The sequence below is a fragment of the Vombatus ursinus genome, unplaced genomic scaffold, assembly GCF_900497805.2.
Source record: "Vombatus ursinus unplaced genomic scaffold, bare-nosed wombat genome assembly UNPS02014158.1, whole genome shotgun sequence".
Taxonomy (NCBI): Eukaryota; Metazoa; Chordata; class Mammalia; order Diprotodontia; family Vombatidae; genus Vombatus; species Vombatus ursinus.
Window position 1 is genome coordinate 665,017 of NW_020953936.1, and position 14,051 is coordinate 679,067.

Sequence of the window (14,051 nt, forward strand, 5' to 3'; positions counted from 1 at the left end):
AATTTATTACATTACATTCACATACTTCAGTTTGTTTAGCTATCTTCCAAATGATGGACACCTACTTTGTTTCCAATTCTTTGTTAACACCAAAAAACACTTCTATGAATATTTTATTGTACATGGAAACTTTCTGTTTTTGACCTCCTCAGGGATATATTTGGCTCATAACCATAACATTCATCTTTCACTTTTCCCTGTCCCTTAGCCCACATACACAGTAAATGGAAAAATCCTGTCATTTCTACTTCCACAATATCTTTTGCATTTGACCTATTCTCTATTCCTATTGTAACCACCCCAATCCTGTTAAAATTCTCTCCTGCCCTCAAGTAGAATGTAAATTCCTTAAGGACAGAGGCTATTGGTTTTTAAGCCTGGCCTCTGGCACTTAGCAAAGAGTCAATAAATGCTTGTTCAATTCAATTGATTTGTTGATTAGTTTAGGCCTAGTCTACTATAATAGCCTCCTAACTGATCTTGCCTCTTCTTCCTCAAATTTCTCCCAGCTTATTGCCCTGCTCTTCTATGCCTCCATCAAACTGGTACGGACCTGTGATTTCAATAGCATAGGAAATTCCTAGTAAAGAAATTCCCTCTACTAATGCAGATCATGACCTGTTTTACAACTTACAATTTTAGAGATTTGTAGCAGGGCACTGAGATGTTGGTTAAATGACTTTCCCATAGTCATAGAGGCAGTATGGGTCACAAGCCTGACTTGAACTGGAATCTTATGGGCCTTCTGTCCACTATACCATACTGCCTCATTCCTTATTGTTACCATAGGGAAAATACATCCTGCTTTATGAAACTATTTAAAAACATAGAATTTAGCATGGGAAGACTTGAATGAATTGATAAAGAATAAAGTTAGCAGTGCCAGGAAATAATATATACCATGACTACAATGATGTGAATTAAAAAGAAAATCAAACCTTCTGTAATTATAATGACTAAGCCAGACCTTAGAGAAGTTGAGAAAATACAACTCCTCTCTTTGTAAAGGTATGGTACTATGGGCATGGAATACTACACACAGTATAAGACACAACTGATCTGTGTGTTGATTGGTTTTGTTGAATTGCCTTTTTTTTCTTTCTCTTCTAATATTTGGCTTGTTGAGTGGGGGAGGCAGAAGGCGAATATTAAAAAATAAAGGTGACAGAAAAATAAAAGACAGCAATAAAACAAGATTAAAAATATTAACATATGGTTTCTGAGAAGACAATGTGGTGAAAATCAAGGACTGCCCAGATAACTAGCTATCACATACTCACTTCTTAAGTAGAGCTTTGGAATTGATTATAAATACCATATTGGTACAAATATAGATTCTACTTTTTCCCTAATCTGGATTGTATAAAACCTGAATGCAGTCTATAATTATGCTTTTAGAAATAGATTAGATATATGGTACCTCTGGTATCATCTGAAGCAGTAGAAACACCTTCTCTATCAACCTGTGTTCATCCTCAGAGGAGTCTATGTCATCCTACCTCTCTGCTGCTGTTATTGCCAGATAAGGGAGACAGATGCCTTCCACTTATAACTGGTCTACATCCCTGCCCTCAGTTGCTTAGAGTTAGGGATCTCACTATAAAACCCATCAACTTTCCGGGGCTTGAGATGGGCATCTAGGGTGAGTAGCAGGAAGGGATCCCATGGCATTTCCTCCCTGGGTTGATACTCCAATTCACATTAGTACAAAGATGATCTCATGGCTTCTAAGTTCCATAGGCAACTATGAAGTTTGAGGTCAAAGAGCAGAAAATTAGGCAGAAGAATAATAAAGCGCACACTAACTGTGGCCTTAGAAGAGGAATAGTGAAGGAGAATGCATGGATAAAGAATGCAGATGAGGATTCAGAAGTGTATGAAAGTTATTATATTTAATGTACTGAAATGATTTTAAGTAGTGATTAGGTAGGCTTAGTTGGTTATGCTGATGTCCATTGCTGGTGTCTTAATGAAACATTTTCAAAGAGAAGTTAAGGGAACAGGCAGGAGTAGTGAATTAAGGAGCAGAGAGGTCTTCAAACTTGACAATAAAGTAAGTTGCTCCCAGAGCGCAGCAAGGCAAGGACAACTGAGAGTGACCTGCATGTGCTGGCTGCCAAAGTCCAGGGAAGCAGGGAGAAGTTCTGGAGGGCATGTACTCTCTGTCTTTCAAATCAGGTAGTATTGGGGGAGCTTTTCATCAGTCCTAGTGTGGGACAAAGTTGCCCTAACCCCCAAAGAACCTAGGACTGGGGAAGAGTGAGACAGGGGCAGCATGAGGGGAGAAAGCAGTTTCTACAAATTTCCAGCGTTAAAATATCTTGCCAAATGTGGAGGAAATTATTTGGCAAGAATTGCAAATGAGGATGACAAAATGCTGTGGACTTGTAGAAAAGATGGGAGGAAGGGGATGGTATATGAATATACCTATTATATTAGAGGGTATATTCGGTATATATAGGTATATATAATACCTATTGTATTAGAGGCTATTAGAGGAAAGGGAGAGTTGTCAAAAATTTCTCTCACAAAATATTTAAGTCCTTAGCATCTCAGGGCTCTTGAAAAAAATGCAATTTTTACATTTAATCTGGATGGGATGATCCTGTGGTAGAGATAGGAAGTGGAAAGAGGGGCAAATGACAGTGACCCATCTGTATTGGCCTCCTTAATGAAAGCCCACAACTAGTTGGTGCAGTGGATAGAGTGCTGGGCCTAGAGTCAAGAAGACCCGAGTTCAAATCTGGCCTCAGACACTCCCTAGCTGCATGTCCCTGGGCATGTCACTTAAACTGTTTACCTCAGTTTCCTCAACTATAAAATAAAGATAATAACAGCACCTACCTCCCAGGATTATTGAGAGTATCAAATGAGATAATATTTGTAAAGACTTGGCATAGTGGCTGGCACATAGCAGGTACTATATAAATGCTAGATATTATTATTGTTTTTGTTATTTTGAGGGCAAAGATATCAGGAGTTTAGGGATCATGGCAGATGTGGCCAGAAAATATGAACTGCTAGGTTCTACTTCCATAAATATGAAACATTTACCTTTAGAAAAAAATAAGATTTCTCCCAAATTGATTGGAGTTTTTATATGGTAAATGTTTTTCATTGCATACCTATTTTTTTTTCCCCAGAGAGAACATATTTTTAGGGTAAGGTCTATGTTTAGGGGTGGGCTATATTTGGACAAATGTGCTAGATCTTATATATAAGTTAATGCTAAAAAAAATGAAAATAACAGTGCTCTATCTTCCTATTTGATTTATGTATTTTGAACAACTTATCTTTATATGCAAAAATCTCATATTCCTATTCAGCAGAAGCCACCATACCATCATGTAGTTTCTTAGCTTCTCTCTGTAAGGCCATCCCAGAGGCATAGGCCTCAATGCATCCATGATTCCCACATGAACAATCAGGTCCATCCAAAGACACCACGAGGTGTCCGAGTTCAGCAGCGCAAAAAGAACTGCCATGTATCAGCTCATGCTGATGAATGATGCCACCACCGATTCCTATAAAGACAGAAGCATTCAGATGTCAGTGCCATCCTCATCAGTCCCAGCGATCCTGGAGGGTCTTCGGGGGCTCTGGAGGTATGCAGCTCTCTGGAGTTGATGCTTCTCCAGTCCCTGGGTCTCTGTCCTTCCTCAAAGGAGGCCATCAGCTAAGGGAGACTGGCCAGCTGCTACCTCCTCATCCCTCTACTTCCTGCTTCTATTCTGCTATGGGGCAGAGAAATGGAATAACCACACCTGTTAGGATTTTGTCGAAAATACAAGTAAATAGCCTCTAAGCAAAAGGCTCAAGTTTCCTCCTGTGACTAAAGTGTGAGAGCTTTACCACAAAGGTTTTGTAACATCTGCTCTGACTGCTCAGAGGCCTTCCTGGTTCTTGCCTAAACCCCCAAATAGTTGAGATTGCTAGATAAATGAGGTGTTACTGAAGTATAAGTCTCTGTCCTAAAAGAATAATTGACTTCTAGGGGAATACTCAGAATTTGGTTACTAAATAAGTAAATCAGGCAAAGGTCACACTGGCATTGAAATAAGCATAGGCACAGACAGGGTCATGGGATCCTTGCCCTAGAGTCAGAAGGAACCTCCGAAGACAACTAATCCAAACCCTTCGTTTTGCAGACGTGCAAAAGACATGCATGAAGACAAACCACATGACAAACTGAAAAGGCAAGAGGAGTGAGCAGGGGCATTTATCTCACTGGAAGCACAGGAGCTGGGAAAAATAGAGGTTTGCTGAAGTGAAGCAAAGTGAAGGAAATGAGACGTTGTGCTGGGCATATGAACCTCAGAAAACTGTTGCAGGGCAAGGAGAGCAGCCTCAGGTATGGGGGAACCACAGGAGACTGAAAAAAGCTGGCTCATGGTAGTAAGATGCTTACAAGCCACTAATGTTAGAAGTGCTTTTGTAGGAAACATGAGCGTTCTAATTTTCTACATAGATATCATGCCCATTGAAAATTAACAAGCTGCCAATTTACTTATAAATCAGACTTTTGTTAGGAAGTATGCCAATTCACTAAGACTATATTATTCTTAGATGGACCAAATTTCTATTATTCTACCTATTAAATTGAATGGCCAGATAGATGATGCACTATAGGTAATCAATCAATAAGCAAACATTTATTAAGCACCTGCTCTCCGCTAGGCACAAGGGATACAAACACCAAAGCGAGACAGTTCTCTGCCTTTAAGGAGCTTATTATCTACTGGGGATCCAACATGTTCACAGGTAAGTAAATGCAGGATATAAAGTTATCCCTTCCACAGTGCGACTTTCCCTATTGTGGTTCGATATATCAAGGGTCAGCATAAGAAGTTATATGGGAATTTTGGGGGAGTTTTGCAAAAACTACAGATGCCATGCAAAGGCCAGCATGTGACACAGAAAAAATTTAGAGACTCAGAAATGCATAAAATATATGTACAGTATTATATAATATCAACATATTTTATCTTTTAATACCATAATAATTCAGACTTCTCTGGTATGAGGGGAGGGCCAAAACATTTTATGTGGATTTTCCAGATTGGGAAGTGCCCTGCACCAGGCCCCTAACCCCTGTGATGTGGAAGGGATACCTGTATACAAAATACTCAGTGATAGAGAGAGAGTTATTTGTAGGGGGCCTTAAAGACAGGCATAGGTGAAGAGGAAGGGCACCCCAGGCATGAGGGACAGCTGCAGAGGGGAGAGAGAGAGTTGGGTACAAGGAAAAGCAAACAGGCCTGTTTGGGTGGAAAGGAAGTCATGTCTAATCACCGGGAAAGACAGTCTGGAATCCAACTGTGAAAGACTTTAAATACCAAAAGAGTTTGTATTTTTTTCCTAGTGACAGCAGGGGTTTACGACAAAATCAGTTAGGAATCCTGATAAACAGCATTAACTGCAGGATATTTTAATATGCGTAGTTTTAATGACATGCAAAAATCATATGGCTTGATTATTCATCTAACTTCTTGTAGGAATTGTGCTGGGGAGTTAAATGAATAGATCATTGATGAAAGCAGACTGTTCCTTGAAATGAATGTTAGAATTAAGTGTTAATTTTATTAAATTTAGGATAAAATAATTTCTGTAGAAATCCTCTATTCTTTTGATGAAAAACATTCATGGGAAAATATTATTGGCTACATAGTCACTTTATACTCAATTTTTCTGGAACATACTTAATGGATAAAGTGTATCACTAAGAAACCTTACTGTAGAAATGGAAAGTAAGTCAGAAAACAAGTTCACCCCTACAAAGTGCTCTACAAGGATGAGCCAGGATTATGTTGGATGATATGAACAGTACTTAACACTGTGGTATCAGTTAGTGACAGGAGGAGCTGGGAACAGCAGAATCAGTCTGTCAGTCACTAGCATTTACTAAGCACCTTCTATGTGATTTATTGTCTAAGTGTGCGGAAACAAAGAAAGGCACACAACAGCCCCTGCCTTCATGGAACTCATAGTCTAAGGGGCAGACAACATGCAAACAACTGTGTACAACAAGCTATCTACGAGACAAATTATAGAGAATTGACAGAGGGAAGGCATTAGCATCAAGAAGGCTTGGGAATCAGTATAAGATGACAAACAGAAAAGGATCCGTGTTCACTGAGCCACACACTGCTCAAGGGACTAAGATGTTTTCTTCAAGAAATCACTACATCTGTGTCAGAGACTTCCTAAATAAACGACTGCACTGATTTCCTTCTCTCTTCTCTCACCTGTGCCTGTGATGAGTGTCACAAAGTTTTCCAGTCCTTTTCCTTGACCAAATTTTCTTTCTGCCAAGGCAGCACAATTGCCATCATTGTCTACCCAGACAGGGAGATGCAATGTATCAGAGATGGGGGTCCTCAGATCCACAGAACTCCATTCTTGAATAAGTTTGGTAGAATGGAGTACAATTCCTTCACGAGGATTTACACGTCCACCTGTGGAAATACCTGACCACAACCAAAAATACACAAAATTCAGATAATATTTCTAAGAGAGAAGAAAGAATGCTCTTTTCTTAAGATGGGAAAATAACTTAATTCACTCAAGCTTCAGTGTGGTTACTACCTACTACACAGGATTGGCAATGAAATAGGAAGTGGCTGTTAAATACAAAAGTAATGTTGTTGGGGAATCATTTAAAGAACTAATCTGGTTTTCCAATGAGGGAATTAGAACAGCGAGTGGTAGTGAGAATTGAGTGACCCACACTGACTCCATCTTGTGACTCAATTCTGGATCTCGCTCAGTTCCTTTTCTATTCAATTACGGGTCTAGACCATTTTCTGTCTTGTGAGAAAACTTTATTCAACTGTGGGAATTGCAAGAAAACCTTATTGCACTGTTTGAACCTATCTTTGGTGGGTGTGAAGTTGAACCAAGTCTACCTGTTGCACAGAGATGCTTAACTAGATTAGGCCGCCCAGATACCCAGTCAGACCCAAAGATTGATGCAAGGAGTCTTCTCACAATGATACATTTCAAGCAATCTATATGTCTTATCTGAAAACTGGTTCCCATGCTGGTCAATCAGTTGCTTCTATGTTACTCTGACTGCATAAAGATACTTAGGGGGAGTGGGGCACCTCTTTTTCTGATTTCAAGAAATTTTACCTGTTTATTTCTCCTCTCTCAACTTCAAAAGTCTCTAATCTTTCCTCTAATTAGAAATCAGATTACCTAATGTATACAGGTTAATTGTGTTTTTAATTAATTAGCCTTATTTGATTGTTTCTAAGGCATAAAAATCTCCCCCTCCCCGTATTTTGGGTCCAGTGCCAAAGTTGAGGAGGCCTAGTCCCAGTTTGTTAAGCAATTAGAATGTATTGCTTAATAAATTCATACGCTCAGAAGCTCAGACCTTTGTTTCCTCAGTCATTTCATCTCTGACCCACCATACCAAGCCTAGTTTCTATTATAGGCAGTTTACAACTTCTACAAATGGGATATACTTCCAAAAATAATTGGCAAGTTTGAAATCTGGAATGTATTTCTCTAAAGAAACATAAATGGTAATTAAGTTCCCAACTAGCCAGCAAAGCCAATTAACCCAAAATAAAGCTGGAATTAATTTCTATTTCCCTTCAAGTTGGATAATAAAGTAGAATGAACACTGGATTTAGTCAGACAACCTGGATTCAAATCCTGCCTGTCACTATCAATGTGACCCTTCTGGGTTTCAGATTCTTCATCTGTAAAATGAGGAGATTGGACAGGATAGCTTCTGAGGTACTTTCTAAATCTATGATCCTGTGACTGACTCCTGTGAAATGTTCCCCTTCCTCTTCCTCTCGATGTTTCAGATACATTAGGGGTTAGAATGGGTTTTTCTGGGGAAGCCTGCAAACTAACCACTATTTATAAAGCCATTTCTATGGGGGGGGGAATGCATTCCACAGTGTAGCCTCTTTGGTCACATCTGCCTCTCAGACAAGAAGAAAAATAGTAGCATACTACACTTTCCCTTCCCTTTCTCATTTCTCCCTCCCCTCTCACATACACCTCAGCATGAAGGGAAAAAGTAATTCAAAGAATACATCTCCTTGCCTGGAATTTTATAGAATTTGGGCTGAGGACAAATCCCATCTGATCTCTGGGCACAATAAAGGCCGACTATTTTTAAGTAGGGGTGTTCGTTCATAAATTGGGTATGTGGCATCTAGAGGGTGTCTGTAATATTACTGGCGGGGGGGAGGGAGGAAATCCTCACACCCTCATGTGGAACAAAGCAAAGACCAAAGTAACTTAAGGATAGGTACAGATGGCAGAGCCCTCCCTTCCTGAAAAAGACAACAAAAAACAGAGGCTGTGTTCTTTATGAGAAAAAAAAACTAAAACATTAGAAGCAGGTTATTTTGATACAAAATAGGAGACACTGGAAAGTAATTTGCATTATTTTTAAAAATTATTATGCTTTGATACAACAAAGCAAATTAGACATTCATAACTATGTATGCATAAATGCATTCTTTTAAGAGTTCATATCATAGAGCACAGGCCCTGAAATCAGGAGGACCCGAGTTCAAATCCAGCCTCAGACCAAACACTTGACACGTACTAGCTGTGTGACCTTGGGCAAGTCACTTAACCCTGACTGCCTCACTAAAAAAAAAAAGGGTTCATATCACCTTATTCTTTGTATCTATGTGCATATTTTTCTTTTTATATCATCAGCAGTACACAACTTTTAAAGGTTTTGCTTTTGCTTCATTTCAAATACTATATACATATACACACACACATATATATATATCCAAACTTCTTTATATTACTTTACAAAGGTCCTAGTGCAGTTTTACATTTTAATAAATATGTTTATTTATCATATATTAAATATACTTATATTTAATAAGCATTTTTACATTCTATTACATTGATATAACATAGTATTAGTCATTCATGAACTGTTGGGCATTTACAATTCTTTGCAAATGCAAAAGAAGTGCTGATTATATATCATGCATACACACACACACACACACACACACAAATACATATGTCAACATAATCCTTTTTCTTTATAATACTCAGTGTATATCCTAATATACAGTATGATCACAACTGTGACTTTTGATAAATACTGCTATATTGCCTTTCAAAAATCAATTTGCAGGGCAGCTAGGTGCCACAGTGCAAAGAGCCCCAGCCTTGGAGTCAGGAAGACCTAAGTTCAAATGTGGCCTCAAACACTTGGCAATTACTAGCTGTGTGACCCTGAACAAGTCACTTAACCCCACTTGCCTCACCAAAAAGCAAAAAAAAAAAAAATCAATTTGCAATTATGCCAGCAATGTATGAGCATACCTTGTTTCCCCACAATCTTACCAACAATGACTTTTGTCACTGTTATTTTTGCCAGTCTCATAGGTATAAATCAACACTTTGAAGTTGTTTTAATTTGCATTTCTGACCATTAGTGCGGTTGAACATTTTTTCAAATGATTGTTTATAATGGACTTCTGCTTTTCTGTCTAAAAAAATTTTTTTCTTCTCTATTTTATTAGTAGAGGGAGGCACCTCTCACCAACTACTTCAGTTGGACTAACTTCTTCACTAAAGTCTAGATTGAGTATGTATCAATGTCCTGTGGCACCAGAAGCAGGTATCAGATGGCTCAAGTGACCTTGGTGGCAGACTAGCAGTTGCTGAGTCTTGCTTATGAAGATTTTCCTTTTTTTTTTTCACTTCTTTTTTTTTCTATTTAGAATCATTTCTACTTTTTGTTGGAGAGAGTGGCCAGCTCATCCCTAGGTGTATAACTATTTCACCATTTCTCATCAAGTTTGGGGCATTACTTTTTATAGTATCTATTTTCTTAAACAACAATGCCAAAACTGAACATTTCTGTACCAAACTCTCCCTACCATGGTTCCACTTTCCAAATTTTTTTTAAAAGGCTAAAAATGAAAAAAAATTGTAGCATCTTCTACAACACTACTGACAAAGCAATACTGACTGAGTTTAAAGATATCTTTACAAGAAAATAAAATCAGTGATCCATTATTTAATTAAAGGGCACTGACCACTGTGAACCCTTCAAGAACAGGAGGTATGTATAACTGAGCATATAGCCTATGCTATGCAAAGCACAGATATGCAATATATTTTTATTTTTATTGTCACAATATGATCTTCAGCAAGTATTGGCTAATGGTGTCTCTTAATATAATAGAAAGAATAGCCATATGACTACCGGCAAGTCACATAATCTTTCTAAGCCTCAGTTTCTTCATCTACAAAAAGGGCATAATAACAGATGGCCTATCTCACAGCACTCTGCTAACTATATTATTTTTATTTTTTCACATGTTACTTAATTCTGGGAAAAGACATTGTAATAAATGAGGATTGGCATCCTTTAGGTCCTTGAAATGCAAGACTGGATCATTTAAAGAACTAGAGAAACTAGAATAAAACATTTATTGAAGGACTTCAAATTGAACAAGCCAACCCCCTCTTTTATGTGAATAAGTCCTTAAAGAATTTGCCTGTTCACGTACACCATATTAATTTCCTTGATCTGTGCCTTCACCATTTTTCTCCAACCTGAAATGCCCTACTTTGCTCTTTTCTGCTTATTCTTATCCAAATCCTACCATATCCTTCAAGATAATCTCCTTTTGTGAGCCATTCTATGATGACCCCAGACAACACGAAGCTGCTCCTTCTCTGGATTCCTATTTCATATACTGTCACAAAGGCAGAGGCAGCTCATGGTTGAGTAGACAGAGTGCTGGGCCTGGAGTCAGGAAGACTTGATTTCAAATCTGGTCTCAGACACTTACTAATGGTGTGAACCTGGGCAAGTCGCTTAACTTCTGCTTGCCTCCATTTCCTCATCTGTAAAATAGGAATAATAATAGCACTCACCTCATAGGATTATTGTGAGACTCAAATGATGTAATATTTGTAAAAGTGCTTGGCACAGTGGTGCTATGCTATGCTGGAACATAATAGGTACTATAAAAATGTTTATTCCCATTATCAAACAATTGTCATTTAATACTGTTTATTAACTGAAAAATACAGTCAGAACATAGCATATCTTACAATCTAATAAACTTAGTCTGCACTGGTATCAAGGTAATTAAAATTAAAAATATATATAAAACTCACCCACTCCCAAAATTCTGCAATTTAGTTTTACAGCTTCTGCTGCAGCCTCCACACACATCTGTAGAATTAATTTAATTCTTTCTTCATAGGTTTTAGGATTGGACTGAGTGTACTTCTTAACTACTTCACCCTAAAGAGACCAAAACCAGTAAGAAGTGGAACATATTAATAATATTATATACCAAGGATAAAAAATGACCACTGATTCAGACTGATAATCCAAAGATTTAGCATGGCATACATTGAGGATAGCTGCACAGTAAACAGCACTACAAAATCAGTGAGCCCAGTTAAAATTCCTTGTTAAGTCACACTGGTTTATCCAAAATTTTACATAACTTGAAGCAAATCAACTAGATGCCCCCTTCTTATTTTTTCATCTAAATGACAGGCCATGAAGTCCAACTGACTTTATTCAGTCTTCATCCTCCTTGACTACTCACTCCCGGAATTCTCTTTCTTCTATTTGTTTCACAGACACATGACCCTCCTGTGGTTTGCCACCTATGTCTCTAACTGTTCCTTCTCTTTCTCCTTAGTTCATTCTTTCTCTTAAGGTTAGCCTTCTTAAGGTTAGACAAGGCCCTGTCCTTGGTCCTTGTCTATTCTCCCTCTATATTCTTGCCCTTGGCAATTCACTTCTTTGGCTCCAACTGCCATTTTGATGCATCTGAATCCCAAGTCCCTAATCTGTCTTATACTAGACCCTTATTTCCAACTATGTATGGGACATTTCCACCTAGATGACCTGCTGACACTGCAAACACTTACTTCAAAAGATGTGTTCTCATTGGTGTGGTCATTCCTTTTAACAATAAACACTGCACCCTATCCAGGCCTGCTCATCCCGTGGGATTCTTGTATGTGTATGTCTGCAAATCTTCCATAGAGGATTTACCCATGATAGAGGCCTTCCTTTTTGTTCTTTTAAAACTTTTGACTACCACTGCTACCCACAGTTATCCCACAATCTCCCTAGATAAAGGTCAAACTCCATACATCATTTCTCATGGGCAAAATAATCATTGCTATTATACTGCAACCTGCTTATTCAACTTGGTCAACATTTATTTAGTGCCTATGTGCCAGGCACTATACTTGGCAGTTGGAATTCGAAGACAAAAATGTCCTGCCTACAGGAGCTAAAATTCCCTTAAACAACATGTACAAAGAGAAGTAAACACAAAATTTATACGAAGTAATTTCTTGGGGGAGGAAAGAGCACTAACAACTAGAGAGATCTGGAAAGGCTATGTATGTAGTAAGTTGTACCTGAGCTGAACCTTAAAGGGAGCTTGCAAGCCCAGAACTTGCGGTGAGGAGGTGATGCATCCCAGGGATTGCAGGACTGCAGCAAGAAGGGAAGGCATGGAATACCATGGACTAGGGATGACCGGTTTGGCTGGAACATAGACTATCTGCTTTCCATTGTCTGTAAGTCACCCACAATTGCAATTCTTCTGAGATTTTGGTCTTCCATAGTTCACACCTATATACCATCACTGGGAGAATGCACTGTTTTTTAAAGGCTGTCTGTGGCAGCAGTGGGCACAGAAATTGCTGTATAATTTCCCAATGCAATCCAACCTAATCTCTTCCATTCAATTTGAGTCCCTGCTCACTGTCTTGAGGGGTGGGAGAGGGGAAATGGAATGGAAAATCATTTATTAAGTACTTACCATGTACCGAGCACTTTGACAAGCATTTAGGATACAAACAGAAAAGGGAAAAAGACCTTGATCTCAATGAGCTTACACTAATTGGAGGAGACAAAAAAGGAGGGTTTCATCCATGGTACATGGAAAGGCCAAGTGGTATTTTCTTTCTGCTGCATATATCTGTACTGATTAAATAAATATTAAGCAAATATTTCAGTCAGATGTGCATTATGGCCTTCACACACTTTGTTTTTCCAAAAACCAGTCTCTTTTTGAATGACCATGGAGCTCACTAAGGAACAGTGTTCCTGTAATATTTGGAGCCTTGATATCATCAGCACAATGCCATATACAAATAGAAGCATCTTTAAAATCTCTCCCGTAAGAGACAATTCCTCTTCTATTCAGACTTTGTGCAGGGCATCCTCTTGGACAGTGGTGAATACTTTTAATGAATATGCACATCTCTGTTTAATGCCTTGATAAATGTTGATACTCAATGGGTCAACAGGTAAAAATTGTTTCTAGGGTTATATCTGTCATGATTTCCTGCATAAAGAAGTACTTTTTTAGTTCTTAAATTTATTTTTTTTAATGAACAAAAATCTATTTTCTTTCCTTTCTATTTACTCCACACCCCCATATCACTGAAAAAATAAAAATAAAAAACAAAACCTTTTTAAAATATGCATGGTCAAGTAAAAGAAATCCCACATTGGACATGTCCAAAAAATATAGGTCTCATGCTGTATCCTGAGTCTATCAACTCTCTTTCAGGAGTTGGGCAAGCATGAGAAAGCATCTTTTTTAAAAGGAAAATCTTTAGGGCTGTATTTTACTCTACTGAGTCAAAAAATCAGTATTTATTTTGTTGTTGTTTTTTGCTAGGCAATGAGGTTAAGTGACTTGCCCAGGGTCACACAGTTATAGTAAGTGTCAAATGTCTGAGGCCCGATTTGAACTCAGGTTCTCCTGGCTCCAAGGTCAGTGCTCTATCCACTGCGCCACATAGCTGCTCCTAAATCAGCATTTATTAAGTACCTACAATATATGCTAGGGGACTGTGCAGGGCAATGGGAATACAAAGATAAAAATTAAACAGTACTTTCCCTGAAGGAGTTTACATTCTCTCAGAGGAAATGATGCATATATAAGTATATACAAAATAAATGCACGGTAATTTGGGGGAGAGGCACCAGCATCTGGAAGTATCAAGAAAGGCTTTACGTAGAAAGTGGAGCTTAAGTTAAGGTCTGAAGG

The 14,051-nt window shown here is 38.3% G+C and overlaps 1 protein-coding gene across 1 annotated transcript in view; it reads right to left on the bottom strand.

Moving 5' to 3' along the window:
• The window catches only part of GNE (glucosamine (UDP-N-acetyl)-2-epimerase/N-acetylmannosamine kinase), a 55,849-nt gene that overhangs the window by 2,008 nt on the left and 39,790 nt on the right, over positions 1-14,051 (bottom strand). The window contains exons 8-10 of the mRNA XM_027858994.1: positions 11,134-11,263; positions 6,246-6,467; positions 3,342-3,524 (exon numbers count right to left, since the gene is read on the bottom strand). Of these exons, the coding sequence (XP_027714795.1) occupies positions 3,342-3,524; positions 6,246-6,467; positions 11,134-11,263 (535 nt within the window). The remainder of the gene's footprint in view (positions 1-3,341; positions 3,525-6,245; positions 6,468-11,133; positions 11,264-14,051) is intronic.